The sequence below is a fragment of the Cnephaeus nilssonii genome (assembly GCF_951640355.1).
Source record: "Cnephaeus nilssonii genome assembly, chromosome: 3".
NCBI lineage: Eukaryota > Metazoa > Chordata > Mammalia > Chiroptera > Vespertilionidae > Cnephaeus > Cnephaeus nilssonii.
In genome coordinates, this window is record NC_137074.1 from 50,932,109 (window position 1) to 50,953,715 (window position 21,607).

Consider the following 21,607-nt stretch of genomic DNA (forward strand, 5'->3'; position numbering starts at 1 on the left):
CCACAGAGGTACAAACAGTGAGAGAGAGAGAGAGAGAAAATAGGACAAGGGAAAGAACTGGGAGAGTTCTGCTTTCCAAACAAAAGTAAGCAAAGAGAACAATCCCTCCTTTCCCCAGGAAAAGCCACTGCCACTTAGATCGTGTGTCTTCATTTTATTCATTTATTGCACATTTGCCAGACAGGAGCCAGACCCTGGCCTGGCGGTGGCTGGCTCACCCGCACCCTCCCTCAGTAAACTCTGAACGCAGCCCTCTCTCCACGGGGCACAGGGGGCACAGAGATGAGGTGAACACAACCCACATTCCCAGGACCCCGCGGTGAAGGATGAAGCAAAGCGAGCAGTCACAATTTACAAATGTAAAGGCAATCCTAGGAAAGGGGAGGGAGGAGGAGGAGACAGAGAGGTGGGTTTGAGGGCAGAGGGGAGGGCGGCAACCTGTCTGGATTCTCCCAGAGTCACATCTAACAATACTGTGGTCGCCTTTTCATTCATTACAAGGTTTTCCCGTCGGCTCAAACCAGAGCTCTCTCTCTGATTAATTTTCGGAAGAGCCGGCCGAGTTTAATCATAACAAACACAATGACCCCGGTGATTACGGCCTGAGTGGCTAAAAGCAGAATATAAAGACTCCAGAATAGGTTGTGTTCCTGACGCTGGTCCTCGGCCACCGGCTGGGCCAGCGCCCAGGGCTCCGAGCTGGTCGGCACCCAGGCTGGGCGATCGCGGGCCACGGGCAGGGCCAGCCTGGTGGGGGCGAGAGAGTGGGGAGGCGGGCCCCCAGTGCTCGGGCACCCCAGGTCCCCGTCCGACAGGGCCTGCAGCAGCGGGCCAGGGGGCTGCCCTTGGCACCGCGGGGACTCCTCGGCGTGGCCCGTGAGGCCGGGGTGCTGCCTCAGCCACGCCAGGAACGGCCGCAGGTCGCAGTCGCAGCGCCAGGGATTGTGCCCCAGCAGGACCTCCGACAGCCGGGGCAGGTCCTGCAACACGTCGCCCGGCAGGGTCTGCAGCAGGTTGTGCTCGAGCCGCACCCGCTCCAGGCTGTGGAGGTCGCGGAAGAGCCCGCGGGGCAGGGCCCGCAGCGCGTTGTGGCTCAGCGACAGCAGGCGCAGCTGGCCAAGGCCCCGGAAGGCGCCCTCGGGGAGCGCTCCCAGGCGCGGGTTCAGGGTCAGCCCCAAGGCTCGCAGGCCGCTCAGGTTTCGGAAGGCGCCGTCCGGCAGGGTGCGCAGCTGGGTGCCGTTCAGCCACAGCCCCTGCAGGCCCGCCATCTCCCCGAAGAGCACGCCCGGGAGCTCCTCCAGCGGGTTCTCATGCAGCGCCAAGAAGGTCAGATTGTGCAAACGGAGAAAGAGTGCCGAGGGCAGGGACCGGAGCTGGTTTCTGGAAAGAGTTAAAATACTCAGGGCGCGGAGCTGGTCGAAGGCCCCGGGCGCGAGGGAGTGGAGGCGGTTTGTGTCGAGCCGCAGCTCGGCCAGGGCGCGCAGGCTGCTCAGTAGCCCCGCGTCCAGAGAGACGAGCTGGTTGGAACGGAGCACCAGTTTCTCCAGCTTAGCCTGCGCCCCGAGCAATCCCTGGGGCAAGTGAGTCAGATTGTTTCCCGACAAATCCAACACCCGCAGGTTCCCCAGGTGCGTAAAGAGGCTGGCGGGGAGGGAAACGAGTTGATTATTGTCCAGAAGGAGCAGCTGCAGGTTAACCAGGTTCCGAAACATGTTTGGGTCAATGCGCGTTAGTTCGTTGTGGCTCAGAAACAACTGTTCCAGGAGCGCCAGCTTGTCGAAGAGTGAGCCTGGGAGATCCGGGATTTGGTTGTGCGACAACCTGAGGGTTTTTAGGTTTACCAGGTCGTTGAAGGTGCCGGGGGCGACGGCGGAAATGTGGCTGTTGGCCAGTAAGAGGTGCTGCAGAACCGTCATGCCGCTGAAGCTGTCACTCTGCAGCGTGCCGCGGTTCATGCGGTACAGCATGATGACCGTGAGGTTGGTGGGCAGGCGTAGCTCCGCGATGCGCTCCACGTCGCCCCCCAAGCACTGCACCGCGTCCCGGACCAAACAGTTGCAGGCGGGCGGGCAGGCGAAGGGGACTGGCTGGGCGCGCAGGAGCGTGAGCACCGCGCACAGCAGGGCGCCCCTCAGCATGTCGGACGCCTGTGGACAACACACAAGGGCAAACATTCGCGTGCGCTCTTGTAGCCCTGGGCATTTAATTTTGCAGAGGCGGGATTCTTTCGCCAGGATTATCACTGCCTCTGTAACCCATATACAAGAAAGTCTCCCGCTTTGCTTAGGGGTGCAGATTTCCCTGGGTGGTAAAAAGACATTCATGCGTTCTACACTCCGGACGTCTCATTCTTTTGTTTTACTGATTTCCCACTCTCAGTACAGAGCATCGAAAGGAAAGTGTTTGCAAGCTAGAGAAAGCCAATACTTTAAATTCTTTACGTAGAGCTCACTAAATAATTATTCTCACCTTCGAGCTCCAGCTCTCGCAGAGCAGTGCCCATTGTGAACTAGCTCTGCTCTTGACTTTATACGTACCCAGGGGTGGCTGTAACAAGTCACGAAGGGAACAGCAAAGCGTTCAAACGACAGCCACCACCTGATTCCTTTGGTCACAGCTATGTTATATCTGCAATACCAACTCCTCTACTAAAACAATGGACACTTCCCAAATAGTGAACACCCTCAGCCACACTGGAAAACGCAGGTAATAGCATGTACCACTCTATGCCAGGCGTTCTTCCCAGCACTTTATTTGAATCAATTCATTTCATCTTTACCTAACCCTATGAGATACATACTATTATTATCCCCAAAGAATGAAGAAACGAAGGCATGGGAAGTTTAAGGAACTTAACTAGGGTCACAGAGCTAGAATTGGAGAGTAGTATCTGATTGAACCATACATAAGAAGCTATCATTTCTAAGGTGTTTGAAAATTAATACTTCTGCCATTGAATCATCTGTGAAATACACACAGTAATACTAATCTGCCAGAAACCATGTTTCCCAAGTGTAATTTTACACAAATCGTTTCTTGTAGCTACATTTTATTTCTTATGCACGCATGAACTCACCAAGCCCTCCCGTTGCCCATTCTAATTTTAAAATATTTGGCCTTACCTGAAATGGCACCGCACCCCAAAGCAACTGAAAGGCTTTGAGCCTCGCCTGTGATTCGGCACTTTCCAGAGGAAAAGGGCGGTACCCCTGCATCCTCAGGATAAAGACTTCGACAGGATAAAAGTCATGGAAAGGGCCCTATCTCAGAAGGCATGTTTGGGATTTTTAATGACAAATATGTTCAAACTGAAAGCAACTATATATAACCTAGATCCTACTGTCAAGGCCGAGTGACAAGAGCAGGAGAGAGAGAGGTTTCTCCATAAATGGCACAACCTCACTCTGAGGTGCTAGAAAAGCTCAGCGATACATTGCAGCAGCCACACCCCTAGAGGGGCCAGGCTTGCTCCCGGCTTCCTTTCCATGCCACACTCCCCCGGTTCTCTAATCCAGTCCCCCTCCTCCTTGGATGAATAATAAGGCTAAGACTAGCCTCCAAGGCTCCACTCAGTTTCTTTTTAGAAATAATAAGGCTGAAAACATTCTCACAGATGTTCAATTATGCATCACTGGGTGAGTTGAAGGGTGTTCACATGTTCAGCTTCACTTAGGACTGTCAGACTGCCTCCCATGGCAGGTGTACCCACACGTGATGCCACCTGCAGTGTGGGACAGTCCCTGTGCTTCACAGCTGTGCCCATACTTGGGATTGATTTTATAAATGTACTTTTTGCAATTAATGTGAAATGATTGTCAGTGTGGCTTTTAATGGACTCGAGCCTCTTTTCGTATTTTAAGGGCCACTTCATCTTCTGAGAAATTCAGTTTTCTTTTGCCTATTTGTCTATATGCAAAATATGTATGCTATGTCTTTAAAAAAACTGAATTATAGGCATTTTAATATATTCTGGATTCGAATCCTTGGTTGGTCATAGGTGTTATAAATATCTTCAACTAGTTTGTGATTTGTCTTTTCACCTTCTGTATGAGGTCTTTTGACGTGAGTCTTGTGGTAGGCAGTTATCAATCTTTTCTAATTTGTGATTTTTGTGTCTATTAAAATAACCCCCCCCCTTTCCTCTAAAATCAGAAAACTATTTCCCTATAATGCCTTAAGTTTATAGCTTTGTCCTTCACTTTTAGGTCTATTTAATCTATCTAGAGTTGGTTTTTGTGTATGATGTGAGTCGAGTCCAGTTTATTTTTCCCATTAGGACAGTGATGGCGAACCTATGACACGCGTGTCAGTACTGACACGCGTAGCCATTTCTGATGACACGCAGCCGCTGAGGCGGCCGCATGCCGAGGATGAAACATTTGTTGCTCCTGAGGATGAAACATTTGCGAAATAATGTTTTTTCCTCAAAGTGACACACTACCCGAGTTATGCTCAGTTTTTTGGCGAAGTTTGACACACCAAGCTCAAAAGGTTGCACATCACTGCATTAGGATAACCAGCTGTCCTAGCCCTGTTTATGTAAATCCCTTCTTCCCTCATGAACCAGCACCTCATCAATGTCTGGGTCTGTGGGTCTGTTTCTGAGCTGTTTGAAAATCCTGCAGTGTACCCCACGCTGAAATAACTTTTAATGTTCAAAGCCAGTGTTTTATAAAGGGTGAACTAGACATTTTCATACTACATTGGTGGGCATAAAAATTGGGGTAAACTTTTCAGAGAAAAATTTAGTAGTATCAACCAAATTTAAAACACAGTATACATATTCTGTATGTATAGCCATTCCACTGATAAAAATACACTTCATGGATATGCTCATTTAGATATGTGCACAAAAACACTTATTGTGGAATTGTAACAGAAAAAGAAACAAAAACCCAAATGACCATCACCAGGGAACAAGTTGTTTAAATTATGGTAGGTCCCCACAGTGGGATGCCTTGCAGACTTTAAAGCGAATAAGGTTGAGCTCCAAGTGCTGACGTACTTTCAAAGATACACTAAATGACAGAAAGCAAGGGCGGCGGAGCATATGCAATGGGATTCCACTTGTGTAGCATTTTTATAAACAGTTATTTACATGAGGATATATACCTATTTTTGTCCTGGAATGATACACCCAGAAACTTCAGTATTCATCTTTTGGGGGAGAAGCGAGGGAATAGGTGGACTTCCTTACATACCTTTCTGTGAGGTTTACATTTTTACTAAACATGCTTATATCACAATTGTATTTTTAAAATTTTAATGCAAAAATAAAGTGATTTGGAAGGGAAAATGGCATCATTAAGGAAAAAAACATAAGGATAAAGGTAAGACATACTAGAAAAAGTCAAGGCTTGAATTGTGAAAGAATAAACATTAACCTCTGGAATCAATGAGTGGAGTGGTACAGAAGTGATCCTTAAATTATTTCATCCTGGTTGAGAAAAATTCCCTGATCCATGACACTTGCAGATGTAGAAAAAGCACTGAAATCCAAGCAGCGTTTGATGGAGCCACATGTAGTTAAAGCCCAGTAAACGCTGTACTGGCTGAAATTACCTCCAAGTCATGAAGTCCTAAAGCACAGGGGAAGCCACTCCCGCTGCCAGGGATCCTGGGCCATCTTTCAGCTCCAATCAAGAAGAGGAACTCGAGCCCAGAACACATGCCGTGGTGGCGTAGTGAGCCAGACATGCATAGGCACACCAAGGGAAAGGCCCTTTGCCCAGGAAAATGCCGGGGAGCCAACGTGATAGAGATTGGAAAGAAGTGCTGTGTACTAATCAGTGACTTGGAGTCAAATTCCAGCGAAGCTTCTTTAGCCTATTTCCCCAGGAAGACCTCCAAGTTTTGTTCTTTGAAGAGAGCAGGGCATTTTGATTGCCCAAGAAGGGAGAACTGGGTCCAGAAGTTGCAGAGAATGGAGCAACACTGTGAGTCGATCCACTGAACAAATAGACACGGTGCTGAGAATCACTGAGTAATGAAGTTGATGGCTCTGGTGTTCAAGTCTTTGGAGCCGGGATCTATGGAATAGGTCAGAAATCTGCTGTCCCAAGTAGCTTCTGTGTAAGTCACAGAGCCCTGGCCTATGGGGTTTGGCCATTCAAAAGCAGGAGTCTGCCTGGATGAGACATGCTTTTCTGCCCCCATAGGGGACACAGAGGCCGGGGCACAGCAGGAGTAACACCTGTGGAGTAACCACAACCCCAACTATGAACAGGGACAGTCTCATTCAAACTCATACAATTCCTTCTGTCCTTCCCTGCAATATACGGCTAAGAATAAAGCAACTGGCAGTAAGGGGGAAGAGGAAGGAAAGATAAGAGGAACTGTGCCCACATCAGCAGGCTGTGGGGACATGATTATTTGCTATACAAACCATAGTGCATGGGAGAACTTGAGTTCAAACTGGTGTTCATACCACCCAAATCCATCAGATGACAGCCAGCCACACAGCCCACAGCAGAGGAGGCATGTCTCCTGCAGAACCTGCCATACTAGGAAATACCTTCCCAAGCACAAATCTGCCTTCCTCTGGGATTTCTATGGCCAGCGGTTAGCTCCACAGCTTCTCTCCCCTTGAAGGGCTCTTTTGGCACCCACAAATACCACTTCACTTCATACGCACCATGTCTTAAACATGGTATTAGCTTTTGGTTTGATCTTCCCAACTATTAATAGACTCCCTAATTTTATAGTTCACCATTTTCCTCAGACCTTCTGACACTTAACATTTGGCTCTACATTGTATGGGACTGATAGGTTTCCGCGGATGGTCACAGACATAAAATGTGGAATGCTGTATTTACTTCCTTCAAAAACCCAAAGTTAGGCCGGCTGGGGGGGATCAGTGGTTGAGCGTCAACCTAGGAACCAGGAGGTCACAGTTTGATTTCCAGTCAGGGCATATGTCTGAGTTGTAGGCTCAATCCCTGATTGTGTAGGAGGCAGCCAATCAATGATTCTCTCTCATCATAGATGTGGTTTTTTTTTATTGTTAAAAATATATTTTTATTTCAGAGAGGAAGGGAGAGGGAGAGATAGAAACATCAATGATGAGAATCATTAATTGGCTGCCTCCAGCATACCCCTCTCTGGGATCGAGCCTACAATCCAAGCATGTGCCCTGATCGGAATTGAACCATGACATCCTGGTTCTTGGGTTGATGCTCAACCACTGAGCCACGGTGGCCAGGCGCCATCATTAATGTTTCTCTCTCTCTCTTCCTTCCTCTCTGAAATAAAAACATCTTTTAAAAAACAACAACAAAAAACTCCAATGTTAAAAAAGGAAATGGGAAAGTATTAAGCAGGAAAATAAACCCATTTAACTAAAAAGCAAACATGTATAAAGACAGAAAAAAAAGTGCTATTTTATACATTTAGATTTTTATTTTGAATGCTTCAATCAAAAAAAATTTCATACAGTTATTTACAGTGCTGAATGTACAATTATGAATGTATGCCTTTTTGACATCAGGGTACCATTCTTGAGCAGCAATATAATTTTAAAAATATAAAGATGCAATATCATTTCTGATATAAAGTTTCTTAAAAAAATTCCAAAGTCTTAGGGAATTAACAAATCATAACAGGAAGTTAACTATTTTATTAATTTAATGTGCACATAATTACCAAATTTTAATACATTAAAAAATATGTGTAAATACCCACAGACTGTACAAAAATTAACGTCCCATATTTTGTTAGAAGTTCCCAACCACCTCCCACCATAAATATACAAAATATGTCAAAATTACATGCAAGAAATCTTAGAACGTTTTCTAACGCTTGAATTTTGCTCTTCTCTGAACAGTGTATGTATAGCTGTTTTGGAAACAGAATATATAAACACTGGTATTTTTACCATGCCTTTGAAACTGTGCAGTATTTTCATAAACAGGGGTAACAAAATAAATACAGTAAAAACTGCAACAGTTCTGTTTAAATGCAAGTGCAATTTGGAAAGCTCTCAAATGCAAGGATTATAAAACTAATATAAAAGTATTCATTTTGTTGTTGGCTTAGCCACTTTTATTCAAGCATTATTTGCAGCAATGCCTTACAGCAGTTGGTGCTAGAAGATACAAAACATAGTCACCACTATTTATATTTGAGGGAGAAAAAAAACTTTAAACAACCCTGAGGGAGACACACATTAAAAATCTTGTTATTTATTTAAAAAGTTAAAAAGTTACATATCATTATTTAACAATTATTTTCCCAGACATTTCTGTCCTTAAGTATGTGCATAAATAAAATTTAAAGCGGCAATATTTATTAATCTTAATAAACCAAAATAATATATGTACAGATTTTAAAATTTAGGTCTGTATACACTCAAATAATTTAATGTGAAATTAAGAATCAAAATTACTACGTAATGGTGACCTACAGAGAGAGAACTCTATCTATGGCACTGAGTAGGACCCACACCTATATTCACAAACATTCCTCAAATAATATTCTGGAAGCCATCAATTACAACTTGAACAACCCACTTAGTCTATGTTCAAATCTAACTTCCTACAAATACTTTTCCACCTACCTAAAAACCTTATTCCTTTGAAAGCAATATAGACAGATGAGATATAAAATCCTTATAATATCTAAATGTTAAAAAAAGGGAGGGTGTAAAAAATATAGCTCTTTATGATCATGCTCTTAAAGATGTTAAATACAATCTGATAATTGGGTTTTTTAAGCTGCTACTTAGCAATTACCTTAATTATATGCTTCAGTATTTAAATCAAAGAATAAGATTTACAATTCTGGGAAATCACTGAAGAATAACACTTATACGTGTTGAAAATAAATGTGGAAATTATAAAACAATCAAGAGAATAAGTAACTATAGAAAACAGTGCTAATTCACAGCTCAAGAGGTCTAAGATGCATAGCTTCATAGAATCATTCATGGAACAATTGTTCTTATCATCTAATGTGTAGTAATAGCGTATTATGTTTTTTGATGGAAACTTTTTTTGTGTGTGTGAGAATCATCAGTGGCAATAGCAATAACAGTGATCCTGAGTGTAACTTACATTTTTCTATAGTTACCAAACATCATTCATATCTCTGCACCACAAAAAATGAGAATCATTTGATTCTACAGTTCTGGGTAACATTTCGTAAACTGGTAAGTACAGATCAGGAAAACAATGACCAGCTAGAAGTGAACAGTACACCCATGCTACTGGTTAAGGAAGAACACAGCATAATATCACATACTTTTAGAAGTTTAGTGTCCATTTTACAGCAGTATCAGTTTCCTTGTTTATCCATAACTGTGGGCTTTGTCAAACTACTGGATCTTACCTATAAAGGCATTTTTAAAGTTACTTTTATTTTATTTAGAATTTAAACATTAACTAGGAAAAACAGAAAGGTGAAAAATATTATTCACATTTCTTTTGATTCAATTAATGTCTATTCTTTAACTTTATTTCCATTTTTCTTTTCTCCCAGAAAATGTCACCACCAAAACATGTTCATTTGTAAACATCCAATCCAAAATAGGTAAACTCTGACTTCTGGCGCCACCTAATGGCATAAAACAAACTCTCGCCAAGTTCATACTGCTTTGAACAAATCAGCAGTTGTTCAAAACCGCTCATTTTTTAAGCCTTATTATTGATAGGATGGACATACATCAAATCTTTAAAATTTTAGAAGGCAAAAATCTAACTCAAAAAAAATAGCAAAAAACAAACAAAAAGCTAGCTCACTACTATACAATGTCTTTAGAAAATTAAAAAAGCAGAAAATAAAAGACACTTAAAATAATATAAAACCTGAGAGGGGAAAAAACAGGTATGGAAAGATATTAGGAAGATAGATCCACATCTATTACCAAAAGAAATAATATTTTTCCTAATGAAAAAGGTTTACAACATTTAACTAAAGCAAATTACACTACTGACCCCAGACAGCACAAACACATGAACAGTTCTGAGGGACATCTCCACAAGACAGTGAAGCACCTTGCTGATTAGAAAAATAAAACCCAGGCAGTTTGTACAGAAAATATAAAATTATAAGTGGAAATTACCTGAGTTGTTCTATAAGCAACACCATAAAACTCACTCCTAACTCTAGACTATCAAAGGAATCTGGTGTATGTATATATAATTCTTTGGAAGAAATGTTGGAATCAAATGAAAACAACAGGCTTTTTAACTATTTTCACTATAGGCTAATCATAAATTTAGGGCCTTTAAACAAGGCCCTAAACGAGGGCCTTTTCTAAGAGGAGTTGTGAAAATAAATTTAAACATGTAAACTAAGTCTCAAAGGCTAATGTCTAAAACCCTACCAAATACCAACTTTCTTCTATACCTTATATATTAGTAAAGAGTATTACTGAGGGTAACAATCAAGAAAATTGTGGAAATATAATATTCAGAGTTACTGAAGAAAGAGGACTTCACAGATTGATTATTAATTTAGCTGGCATGCCAATCTTTTATTTTTGTTTCTTTTGTTTAAAAAAAAAAAGGCTCCTAAATCAGCTACTATATCAGAAGGAACACAGATTGAAATGATGCCATCTGACACACAGGATCAGAAAGTCTTGAATTACATTCTGTTCAATACTGCTACTAACATCCCACCGAGACTGATGCGCTGCTATGTTATGGTGATGATTTGACATGATCCATTTTCTTTAACTAAAGCTTTAGCTTCTGTTGTCGTCTGAGGTTTTGGTGGCCATTCCGGGTCAACCAAGAGCTCCTGAGCCAGATACATGTACTTTGCTTTCGGCATCTTCTTTCTACAGTCCAGGGCACAGGACAAGCAGCATTTCCCCCAATAATCCACTGACTCCTAAGGAAATAAGGAAAAAGAACACCCCAGTAGATTAAAGGCTGCTTGTTTTTAACAAGTTTGTTAAAGCAGAGTATGTCAACACAAAAAAATAAGAGGAAATGACTTTTGAGCATAAACAAATGAAAAAAAAATCCATGTAAAAAAGTAAGCTTTCAATTATTTAGGAACATTTTTAAAGGTTAGATGTTTTAGTTATCAATGTAATATACTTTATTTTATTTAGATTTATAGACCTAACCTCTTGTGTATATATACATTTTTTCCATTTCTTTTTGTATAGATACATTTTTAAAATAACTTGCAGATCTGGATAACACAAAACATCTATTGCATCAAGAATTATTTTAAACTATTCAAAAAGAGAAGATATTTTTAATATTCAATATGGAAACTCTCATCTTCTATCCCAAACTATCCTTTGGTACTAGATCATTTTTGGAAGAAAGCAGTGTAAAAAATATCATTGTTACTGTTACAACATTACCTTTCAAAACAAAACATTTTGAGAATATTGTTAGGTCAAAATTAGAACTTAGATCATGTTTAATGTCATTCACTTCTTTTAAAGCCACATTTTCATTCATACAAAAACAATTTTATTTTATAATGATGGTTACCCCTGGTGCTCTACCTTTAAGAAGAGGTACATACAAAGCTATTAAGCAAGTACTATTTCTTAGTATTATTTCATTATAAAAAGCTCTGCTGTCATTGAAATCCTTCTGATTAATCCTGATGTTTTTAATGACTGTGATCTTAGATAAATAATTCTCAAAGAACAAGAAAGCAGAGTCCCTTGTTATTGTAAAGAAATATAAATGCAGTAGAGGCCCTCAGAATTTATCTTAACTGAAATTTGTGGTAAAGAAATGAAATAAACCCAGTTGGTTGGGTGTTGTCCCGTGCACCGAAAGGTTATCGGTTCCATTCCCAGTCAGAGCACATGCCCGGGTTGTGGACTCAATCCCCAGTAGGGGGCGTGTAGTAGCCAGCAGATCGATGTTTCTCTGTCACATCGATGCTTCTATCTTTTTCTCCTTCTCCTTCCTCTCTCTCTAAAATCAATATAAAATCTTTTTTTAAAATGAAATAAAAGTAAACTATACCAAGAACTAATTATATTCACCTCTAAAGAATGATCAATTTTTAATTATTTTGGCTTTTGTTTCTCCAAAGCAAAATAAAATCCCAGGTTGTTTTATTCTGCCATTAATACATAACCCAATCTACAACTAGGTCTAATCTCAATTGAAACAATCTCACCAAATGGAAGCATAACATAACTGAGAGGAGCATTCTAATGTTAACATCCAAAATATTTTCATGATCAAGAAAGGCAGATTTGCTATAACATATGTGTTCTGAAACATGTTTCTACATCTGCCAATGGAGAACAGCAAAATAATTTAATATGAAAACTCTTAAACTTTTCTACATTTGGACTCGGTAGGTCCTCTTATTTTACTGAGACAACCACCAGGAACCTACTACTCTTTCCTTCTCCAAAACTGTGAGCATGTGGCAGCACTGAGACCACTATCAATAATAACTGAGTGCTTTTAAAGGTCTGCTTACATTGTCAACAAAACACAGTAAGCTGTACTGCTATAGAGAATTTATAGGCAAAAACTATGGTAACAAGTAAGGTATACTTTACAATTCTGGGGGGAGAGAGGAGGTACAGATTTTTGATTAGCCATCTAGCTAAAAAGAGCTATTACCATCACCTTAAAAGAAGCCCACAAGATGATACAGGATTCTTCAGGTGATCCAAATAACCAACAATTCCTTTCCAGGGTAGGCCTGAACACAACAAACCTTAACATTTAATCTGAGGTGAGGGCTCACTACTTGGATCTTTTTTCCAAGATGTTTAAAGTCTTCAATTTAGTTGAAGAAAAGACCATTGTTCCTAAATCAATCTGAAAGCTGTCACTTTTTATTTTATGGCATGTAGCACTTTTAATTAAAGGATCACAGGAAGAGATTAATGGTGAATGGTGATTGTAAGAAAACAAACAGACAAAACAAAACAAAACAAAACAAAAAAACAGAAACATATAGGCCTTGTCTGTCCAGATGAGCCAGCAGGGTTGAAGGACAATGCAGAGCAGGCTGAGTTGAGGAAAGGCACAGCTAAGTGTATTCAAATGGAAGACACACATACACATCTCTAAATCCACTGTTCCCTATCTGCAGAAAGTGAGGCAAGCAATAAAATTAAAGCCAATTTCATTGCAAACAGAATCACAATTGAATAGTATTCTTTCTTTTTTAAATCCTCACCAGAGGATATGCGCATTGACTTTTTTTCTTGAGAGAGAGCGTGAGAGATATAGATGTGAGAGAGAAACATCAATCGGTGCCACCCCAATTGGGGGAGCGAACTTGCAACTGTTTGGTGTATGGGACAACACTTCAACCAACTGAGCCACCCAGCCAGGGCTGAATAGTATTCTTTTTACATTAACATGTATGTTTTAACCCTTTGCACTCGCTTGCTTTTTTTTCCGATTCCTGCTACCGATGCTAACCGCGTCGAGTCACACTAGACATCCAAGTGCAAAAGGTTAAAAAATCCTCATGTCCCTATTAAAAGCAAGGTACACTTATTATAATTCAGAAAAATAAATGAAGTCACAAGAAACACTAGGGATACCCCCTCCACTGTAATTAGACACGTATTTTGTTCCTGTGTCCTCACCTCCCCCAAACATCATACACAAAAAGATATACTATAAGCAAGAATAGATTTGTTAGTTTGCAAGCACAAACATACCACACACATTCTCAAACACAATATAATACACCGGTAGAGAAAATAAAAGGTGTTACAGGCATGCTGGAATGAAAAATAAATCCAGAGAGAAGATGGTGGCAAGAAGAGAAAAGCAAGCACTGTGCAACCAGAAAGCGAAGAGGGGGAGCATCACAGGACTCAGAATGAGCACTTGGGTCTCCCTGAACACCAAGGGATAGGTCTCAGAAGCAGGAGAACACATGAGCCATAGCAACTGGAGCTTTTGGTTGGCTCCTGAAAGGAAACCCTGGCTAAATAACCACGTGTATCCCTCGGAAAAGGGAAAGAGGTTACCACAGACCAACAGAGAAACCACAAAGAACTTCCAAAAAGATCTACAGATAAAATTCTCCTGCTTCTTAGACCATTACAAACTGTTCATTCTAGAACCCCAATGCCAGTTTAATCTTTGCAGCATCTTTTAGAAAATGTTTTCATGGGTAGCATGTAAAATATAAAGCCAGGCTTGCAGGACATGTTATAATGGTACTATGGTTTTCATAAAAGTCTTCTTCCATACCAATCCTGAATATAAAACAAATAAGGACAATTAGAATTAGCATTACATCTACATAAGCTCGAACAATATTCTAAGTGGCATAAAGACTATAGCTAACACTTGGATTTTCCTCCCAAAAAGAAAATATAATCAGGCACAAATCCTCAGGCAGGATCAAACTATAACAATTCTAGTTCCACATCTACCACTAAGCAGACACCAAGACACCAAGAGGCCATGCAGCACAGATCTTCTCAAACAGGGTAAAGCTGTATAGAGATGATAGGACACTCCACTGAAAATTTTTCATTCCGTAGATCAAGGATGAAGTTCAAAGGCATTTATTGAAGAAGTAGAGGCCTGGTGCACGGATTCGTGCACCTGTGGGGTCCCTCGGCCTGGCCTGTGAGATCTGGCCGAAACGGGCTCTTCGACATCCCCTCAGGGGTCCCGGATTGTGAGAGGGTGGTTCTCAGGTGACACACCCTGGAATCAGGCTCCCTCCTCTCTGGTTCTGGGTGCATCACCCAAGAACAGCAGCTGCCAAGTCACTGCAGCTCGGCAGCTCCTGTGTTGAGTGTCTGCCCCCTGGTGGCCAGTGCATGTCATAGCTACCAGTTGGAGTGTCTGCCCCCTAGTGGGCATTGCGCATCATAGCTACTGGTAGGACAGTCTAATGGTTGGATGGTTGCTTAGGCTTTTATATATATAGATACTTTAGCTTGAAAATCACGATATATCAAGATTTTTGTTTTTTGGTCAGAGAATAGGTCTTAACATCTGAGAAATATTTAGCTACATAAAAGTTTTAACTTTGGTTATTTGCATGTGGTTTACTTAACCTGTTTTCAATTTCATTCAGGCCACCTAGCTTCCAGAAGTAAAACAATCACTATAGGAAATAAATTAGTATTATGTAAAAATCCTTCCTGTATCTAAATTAGGTTAGCTGCATGAATGTTCAGTAGGCCAAGTAGAACACAGTATCTATTAAATAAAAAGCGATACTTATTTTGTCTTTAAAGACTAGATAGGAGCTTTTTTGGCCTAGAAATATTATGGGCCTGGGTCCAAATAAATATGAATCTGAATTCCAGTTCTAACACTGTTTCCTCATCTGTAAGAATTGGGAGAAACTAAAGACATTCCTATATCTCGAGATTGTCGTAACAATTAGAGAGAATTTATACAAAATGCCTCATACGGTGTCTACCATAAAAAGTAGGTATTGACAACGGTAGCTATGGTTTGTCTCCATTTTGTCATGTGATGGTTAATATTAATTTACACCTATATAGCCCCATATATGAGGCAATGTGGCATAGTGGGAAAACACTCCTACTGAAATCAAAAACCATGGCTTCCACTCCCAACTCTGCCATTTCATTAGATGCAAAATCTTGGCAAGTGGACTAAGTGCTATTTCTCTATGTATAAAATGAAGTTAGAAATGCCTTAAAATTGGAAGGATCCTAGAAATGTATAGCACCTTGTAGATCACCAGATTTTTTTGACATGGTTACTAGAGATTTCCAGGTGAGGTTCTTGACTTCGCAATTCAAGTGTCTAAGACCTGAAGCCTAGTTGAGGTTCTCTAGCTTTCAGCCCAACTCACTGGTCCCTGGGTACATATGGTAAGGAAGGAAAAGAAGAAAGAGAAATGTTCTTCCCTCAACATTAGTATGGATGGTTGGGAGTTGCAGTGTGCGAAGACCTCATGGGATTCTTGGTAGAAAGTGCACATACAGAATGGGCAAATGTGGAACGGGAGTTTGTGGTGAGGGACAATTATGGCAGCCACAGAAACCCTAGGTGTAGCTGGCACCCTCATCTTTACTTTCTTTTTCACTTATGGCAGGTACTACTGACATCTTGGACTAGATATTCTGGGTTGTCCTGCATACTACTATAGGATGTTTATTTAGCAGCATCCCTGGCGTCCAGCCAACTACATGCCAGTAGTAGCACCCCGCAGCCCCAAACCATGACAAACAAATATGTCTCTAGGTACTGCCAAATGACCCGGGGGGAAGAAGTGCCCCTGATTGAGAACCACAGCCTTACAGTAATATGACTAACTAAAGGCCCAGTGCACGAATTCATGCACAGGTGGGGTCCGCCCGGCCCGCCCTGATCGGGGGCAGGGCCGGTCGAGGGAAGGGGCCGCAGGCGGTTAGCCAGCCGGTCTCGCCCCCTGGTCAAACTCCCGGTCGAGGGTACAATTTGCATATTAGGCTTTTATTATATAGGATTGGCTCTTGAAGAGTCATAATATGAAGAGTGACACCACATTACACACATAAATGTCAGAAGACGAAAGTGTATCATTCTGTGTTAAGAGGTTATAAAAACTCTTTTTAAAGCCAATAATTTCTTAATCATGACCATAGAAAATGAAGACTAAAATTCTTGTCTAGTCAATGATTCTCAGAACTGGTAAGCACACGGGACATGCTAGAACTACCTGCTCTAGACCACTCACTCTCTCTACCTTCACTCTTCCCTAAATGCTTCAGAGGTAGGACTGCATGTGAGAAGCACAAACTCTTAAAAATAAGGGAAGATACTTATTAACAAATGTTTAAAAAATAGAGATGTAACAAATGATAGAATTTTCTACCATTTGATTTTGGGTGAACAAAGAAGGGGGATTTCCAATTCAAATGGTTTACAGCTTTATGATACCCAATTTTGACTAAGTCAGGGTATAACTCCTCTTCAGAACCTGCATTTACTTCCTGTCAGTCATAGATCTCTCTGGAGAAGCTGATAACTCACGGTAAATGTTTTCCTTGGCTTGAGCCTTACCAATACAAGTATCTCATATGAGGACTGATAATATGAGCCAAAGTTAACATCTGAAATAATGTAGTGAGGTAATCAAAAGGAAAGAAATATAAACACAGGAGATTTAGCTAAAGGAATTGCGTCTCTAATGCCCACTACTAAGGCATTACACTGCTTTGAGAAAAAGAAACCGAAGCAGATTCCAAACTCATCCCATCACTATAAAACTACTAGAGGCCCAGTGCATGAAATTCGTGCATGGGTAGGGTCCTTAGGCCTGGCCGGTGATCAGGACCAATGGGGACCTTCCGGCTGCTGGCCGGGGCCTTCCTTCGTTCCATGCCACCCCCTGGTGGTCAGTGTACATCATAGAGAGTGATCGAACTCCTGGTCTCCAGGTCCAACTCCCAAGGGGACACTGTGCATATTAGCCTTTTATATATATATAGATAGATCACTACTCATCACAAAGCTTTAGAAAAATAAATAGCACTCTCCAGGACCTCTTATCAAAGGATCATGTGGTATTACATTAGGCATCAAGTCTGCTAAATTACCAAATAAAACTCAGGAAGTTGCTACTTAAGTGTAAAAAAAAAAAAAAAAGCTAAAAATAAGTGAATAGCCCATTCAGCAATGCCAAGAAATCCTTTTGAACTCTACAAGTTTCCTTGCATGGCTCATGATGAGTAAAAGATTTAGATACAGAAATCTTTAGTAAAATATTTAGAATACCTCATCCACCTACAAACAAAGGGGTAAGATAATGAGGAGGTGAGACTTTGCATCATTAAGTTCTCTATACCCAAAAAGCTGTAGAGCCCTGGCCGGTGTTACTCAGTGGTTAGAGCATCAACCCCAGGTCTGAAGGGTCCCACGTACCTGGTCAAAAACATGTACCTGGGTTACAGGTTCCCTCCCTGCCCCCAGTGGGACATGAGGGAGGCAGCCAGTTGATGTGTCTCTCACATCCATGTTTCTTTCTCTCCCTCCCTGCCTCCCTTCCACTCTCTCTGAAAAGCAATGGAAAAAATATCCTCAGGAGAAAATTAACCAAACAAAGAAACAAACTGTAGAGCTGTATGTAATTCAATGGCATAAGTTTAAAAAGTAAGACTAACTTATATTTTCTATGAGAAAACTATGGGTCAAAACCTTAACACCAGGAAGTGGGTTTATATCTCATTCTCTTTTTATCACAGTGCTTGCATATCTTTTAAGCAATAAGTTATATAATAGGTCCAAAAGAATAAAAAATCCTAAGCCATGGTTTGTATAAAAATGAGCACTACCAGAAAATTTTCTGAATGATGAGAGACATATGCTGAGAAAAACCTAAAAGCTACCCAAAATTAAGATACAGTAACAATAAATCAGAAATAATTGCTTAAAGTTTTGACCTTTGGACTCTGATCCATTTAGAAATAATTCCCATTTCATAACTTTGTTTACATAAATCTCATTTAGCTTCTAATGGGACTCTCATGAAAACCGAAAACATAACATTTAAGCCAGACAGAAATGGAAAAATTAACTCTCACCACTAAGGACAAGACCTTTACATAAACACAAGATAAGGATTGGAATGGAAAAAAGACTTATGAAATTTCTGAAGTCCTGAGAAGCCTGTAACAAGGGTTTGCCATGAATTTTCTAAGACTCCTTACAAGAAATGAAATGCCAGGCATAGGGAAAAAGGTTGAAGCAACACACAACAGAACATCAGTCTACAGAATGCACAGTATACAACTGAAAGAGTCTGGGTATACATGAAGAATTGAGAGCAAGTGCTGAGTTCCAACCTGTGCTGGCTGTGTGGTGGTGAAGCGATACTCTCCTTGTCTGTCTCGATTGAACACAACTTTCCAAAGGACCATGTCAAGGCAGAAGTTCTGAGAGATATTCCAGTGAGTTAAGAATTAAAAATGACTAAGTCATTCTTTATTAATGTGCACATTTAAAAAGGATCACACAATGTTGAATCATTAGTAAAAAACATGATTTGATTGTTATATAGAAAATTTCAGTTAATATTGCAAACAGACAAAAAAATAACATGACTTTTATGACAAATGCAAATTATCATAAAATTCTTGATAAAATGGGACCTCTAAATTTTCCACAAAACATGACTTTTATATGAACAGTCGGGCTCCCCATATTAAAAAATGCTTATAATCCAGTATTTTTCTTACCAGTGAGTTATTTCCATTGAATATTTACAATTAATTCTATATGTATCTATATCTATATATGAATATGATTTTCAGAACCCAACACAAATAATTCTTTTGATAGTGAGCAAGAGTAAAACATTATGAGGGATTATGAAAGGATTCCCTAAAAAAAAAAAAAAATTGTTTTAAAAAAGTATATATATCTTAAACATTTGAGTGAAAAGTTGAACTTACCCTATAGAAAAAGAAAAGCTTTTAAAATACAATGTCTTGGTTGTGCTTTCTATTGTCCATACAATAGCAAACACACATTCCACTGGGCACTTTAAAAAGATCAGTACCAGTACCATAAAATCCATGCTGCCAACTATGGTCCAAATTTAAATACCAAGTCATCTTTTAGAAAGATAACAAATTAAGCATAATTTCCAAGTCTAGAAATATTATCATTAATGTATATATTTCCAAATTACCTAATTTTAATTCAAAATCATGTCCTATGAAATCCTTAACTTAAAAATCACACCTGTTATCTCTTTCCATTTCATATGTTGCTACTGTAGAAGAGAATAATAATAGTTTGGAGAACAGACAAAATTATATTAATAAACAGCAAATGAGAACTCAGCAGTTTCTTTTATAGAAATGCACCTAAAGGCAATCCTAATAGGAGAATAATTGTACAATGAATCAAGAGTCCTTAAGACCTCTAGAGGGAACTTAAAAGCAAAGAGCAAGTTCCACTAATCAATGCTGAGACTGGGTAAATTCATAACTGTCATTATTTTATACTCTCAATAAACTCTCTTATTAATATTTATGACTTTTCATGGAGAAAGTCCCCCTTCTTCCTTTTCTTCCTTAAATGGGAAATTTTACTAAATATCACAGGACTCAGTGGTACCAGCCCACTCTGATTTCTTGGCCAACAGTTTATGGGTCGCCTGATCACCAATCTCCACCCCCACCCCCACCCCACAACCCATCCAGTTTGGTGGTTTCCTATTTATTGATGTGCCTTCTACCTTCCCCCGACAATTCTGAGCACCAATTTTCTCCCCTTTCTATCAATCACTAATTTTTGCTAGCTCACTGCTTTTTTTCTATCTGTATGAGTACAGCTAAGTAATATCCCTTAATATGACTACTATCAGTTAATGGAAATGTCAGAAGACTAAAAAAACTTAACTAAAATGAAACTGAAACTTTGTAGGCTTCCATACTGCTACCTGTTCTCTTCCCCCATTACCATTAAATCACCAAGAATCCCAAAGCAGCAAGGTAGCCATTTGATTATCTGAAGTGCTTACCTCCACCATGATAGATACAAGGGCATTTACAAGAACAATGATGAGCATAGTTATACGCCATTGATATGGTACACACACAATCTGCAAGACAAAAATTTTTAAGTTAAAATTGTAGTATATAGTTTATATTTATGGCATTACATCATAACTTTAAGATTAATTTAATTCCTATTATGTACCAAGCACCTTCACATAGAATACCTACTCAATCCTCAATAGCGCCACAAGGTAGATATTATATCCACTTTACAGATGATAAAACTCAGAGTGTAAATAACTTAAGGTTAAAAAAAATATTAAAGTGGCTGAGCTTAGTCAGATCTTCATCACTCAGATTGAATAGCTTAAGCCTTACTAGACCATAAATTTCTATTAAGTCCCTATTTTTAAAAAATCTTATTGATTTCAGAGAGGAAGGGAGAGAGAGATAGAAACATCAATGATGAGAGAGAATCATTGATTGGCTGCCTCTTGCAACCCCCCCGCCCGCAACCCAGGCATGTGCCCTTGACCGGAATTGAACCTGGGACCCTTCAGTCTGCAGGCCAATGCTCTATCCACTGAGCCAAACCAGCTAGGGCTAATAAGTCCCTATTTTTTAAATAAAATCTTGTCTTTAAACAATAAAGCAGATACTGATCTAATATTATTTTATACCTATCCTACCTAATAAAATGGTAATATGTAAATTACCATCACTCCGCTATGCCCACGATTGGGCCAGCGGGAGGCGCAGGGGGCGGGACTTGAGGTGGCCGGGGTAGCCGACTGGGCCAGCGAGACGCTGAGCTCGCGTCGCCAGCGGCGGCATGAGCCCAGCATCTGCGCCATGGCTGTGCTGCGGCACAGAAGGGGCCTCTGGGGCAGCGAGCTCACGTCCCGCTGCGGACCATCAAAAGCAGGGGAGCTGGGTGCCTGTCTGCTCCAGCACCAGGCCTTTCAGAAGCCTCCGCCAAGAGGCTCCCGAAAGGCCTGGTGCACCAGCAGACAGGCACCCAGCTCCCCCGCGATCAAAAGCGAAAGCGTGTAGGGGACCCTACACATGCATGATTCAATCATGCACTGGGCCTCTAGTACTGATATAAAGACAAGTGCATAAAAGAACTATACAGATCAATTTAAGAAATACAATCTAAATTTTCACTTTAAAATCTGTAATTAATTTCTAAAGCCTAAAAAAGAAAAGAAAAAACCCATT

The 21,607-nt window shown here is 40.6% G+C and overlaps 2 protein-coding genes across 5 annotated transcripts in view; both read right to left on the reverse strand.

Moving 5' to 3' along the window:
- Nucleotides 1-430: 430 nt before the first annotated feature.
- GP5 (glycoprotein V platelet) lies at nucleotides 431-3,144 on the reverse strand. Its single transcript, XM_079767125.1, has 2 exons — nucleotides 3,123-3,144; nucleotides 431-2,147 (listed from the first exon to the last, which is right to left on the reverse strand). The coding sequence occupies exon 2, from the start codon at nucleotides 2,136-2,138 to the stop codon at nucleotides 516-518; it is 1,623 nt and encodes a 540-aa protein (XP_079623251.1). The 5' UTR covers nucleotides 2,139-2,147; nucleotides 3,123-3,144; the 3' UTR covers nucleotides 431-515.
- A 4,238-nt stretch (nucleotides 3,145-7,382) lies between these two features.
- ATP13A3 (ATPase 13A3) overlaps nucleotides 7,383-21,607 on the reverse strand; it is a 99,073-nt gene continuing 84,848 nt past the window's right edge. For 3 of the 4 annotated variants that reach the window (XM_079766726.1, XM_079766724.1, XM_079766725.1), the window contains 3 exons: nucleotides 20,410-20,490; nucleotides 18,725-18,814; nucleotides 7,383-10,833 (listed from right to left, as the gene is read on the reverse strand). In XM_079766726.1, the coding sequence (XP_079622852.1) occupies nucleotides 10,636-10,833; nucleotides 18,725-18,814; nucleotides 20,410-20,490 (369 nt within the window). In that variant the 3' untranslated portion in view covers nucleotides 7,383-10,635. The remainder of the gene's footprint in view (nucleotides 10,834-18,724; nucleotides 18,815-20,409; nucleotides 20,491-21,607) is intronic. The other variant, XM_079766727.1, reaches the window with a different exon arrangement.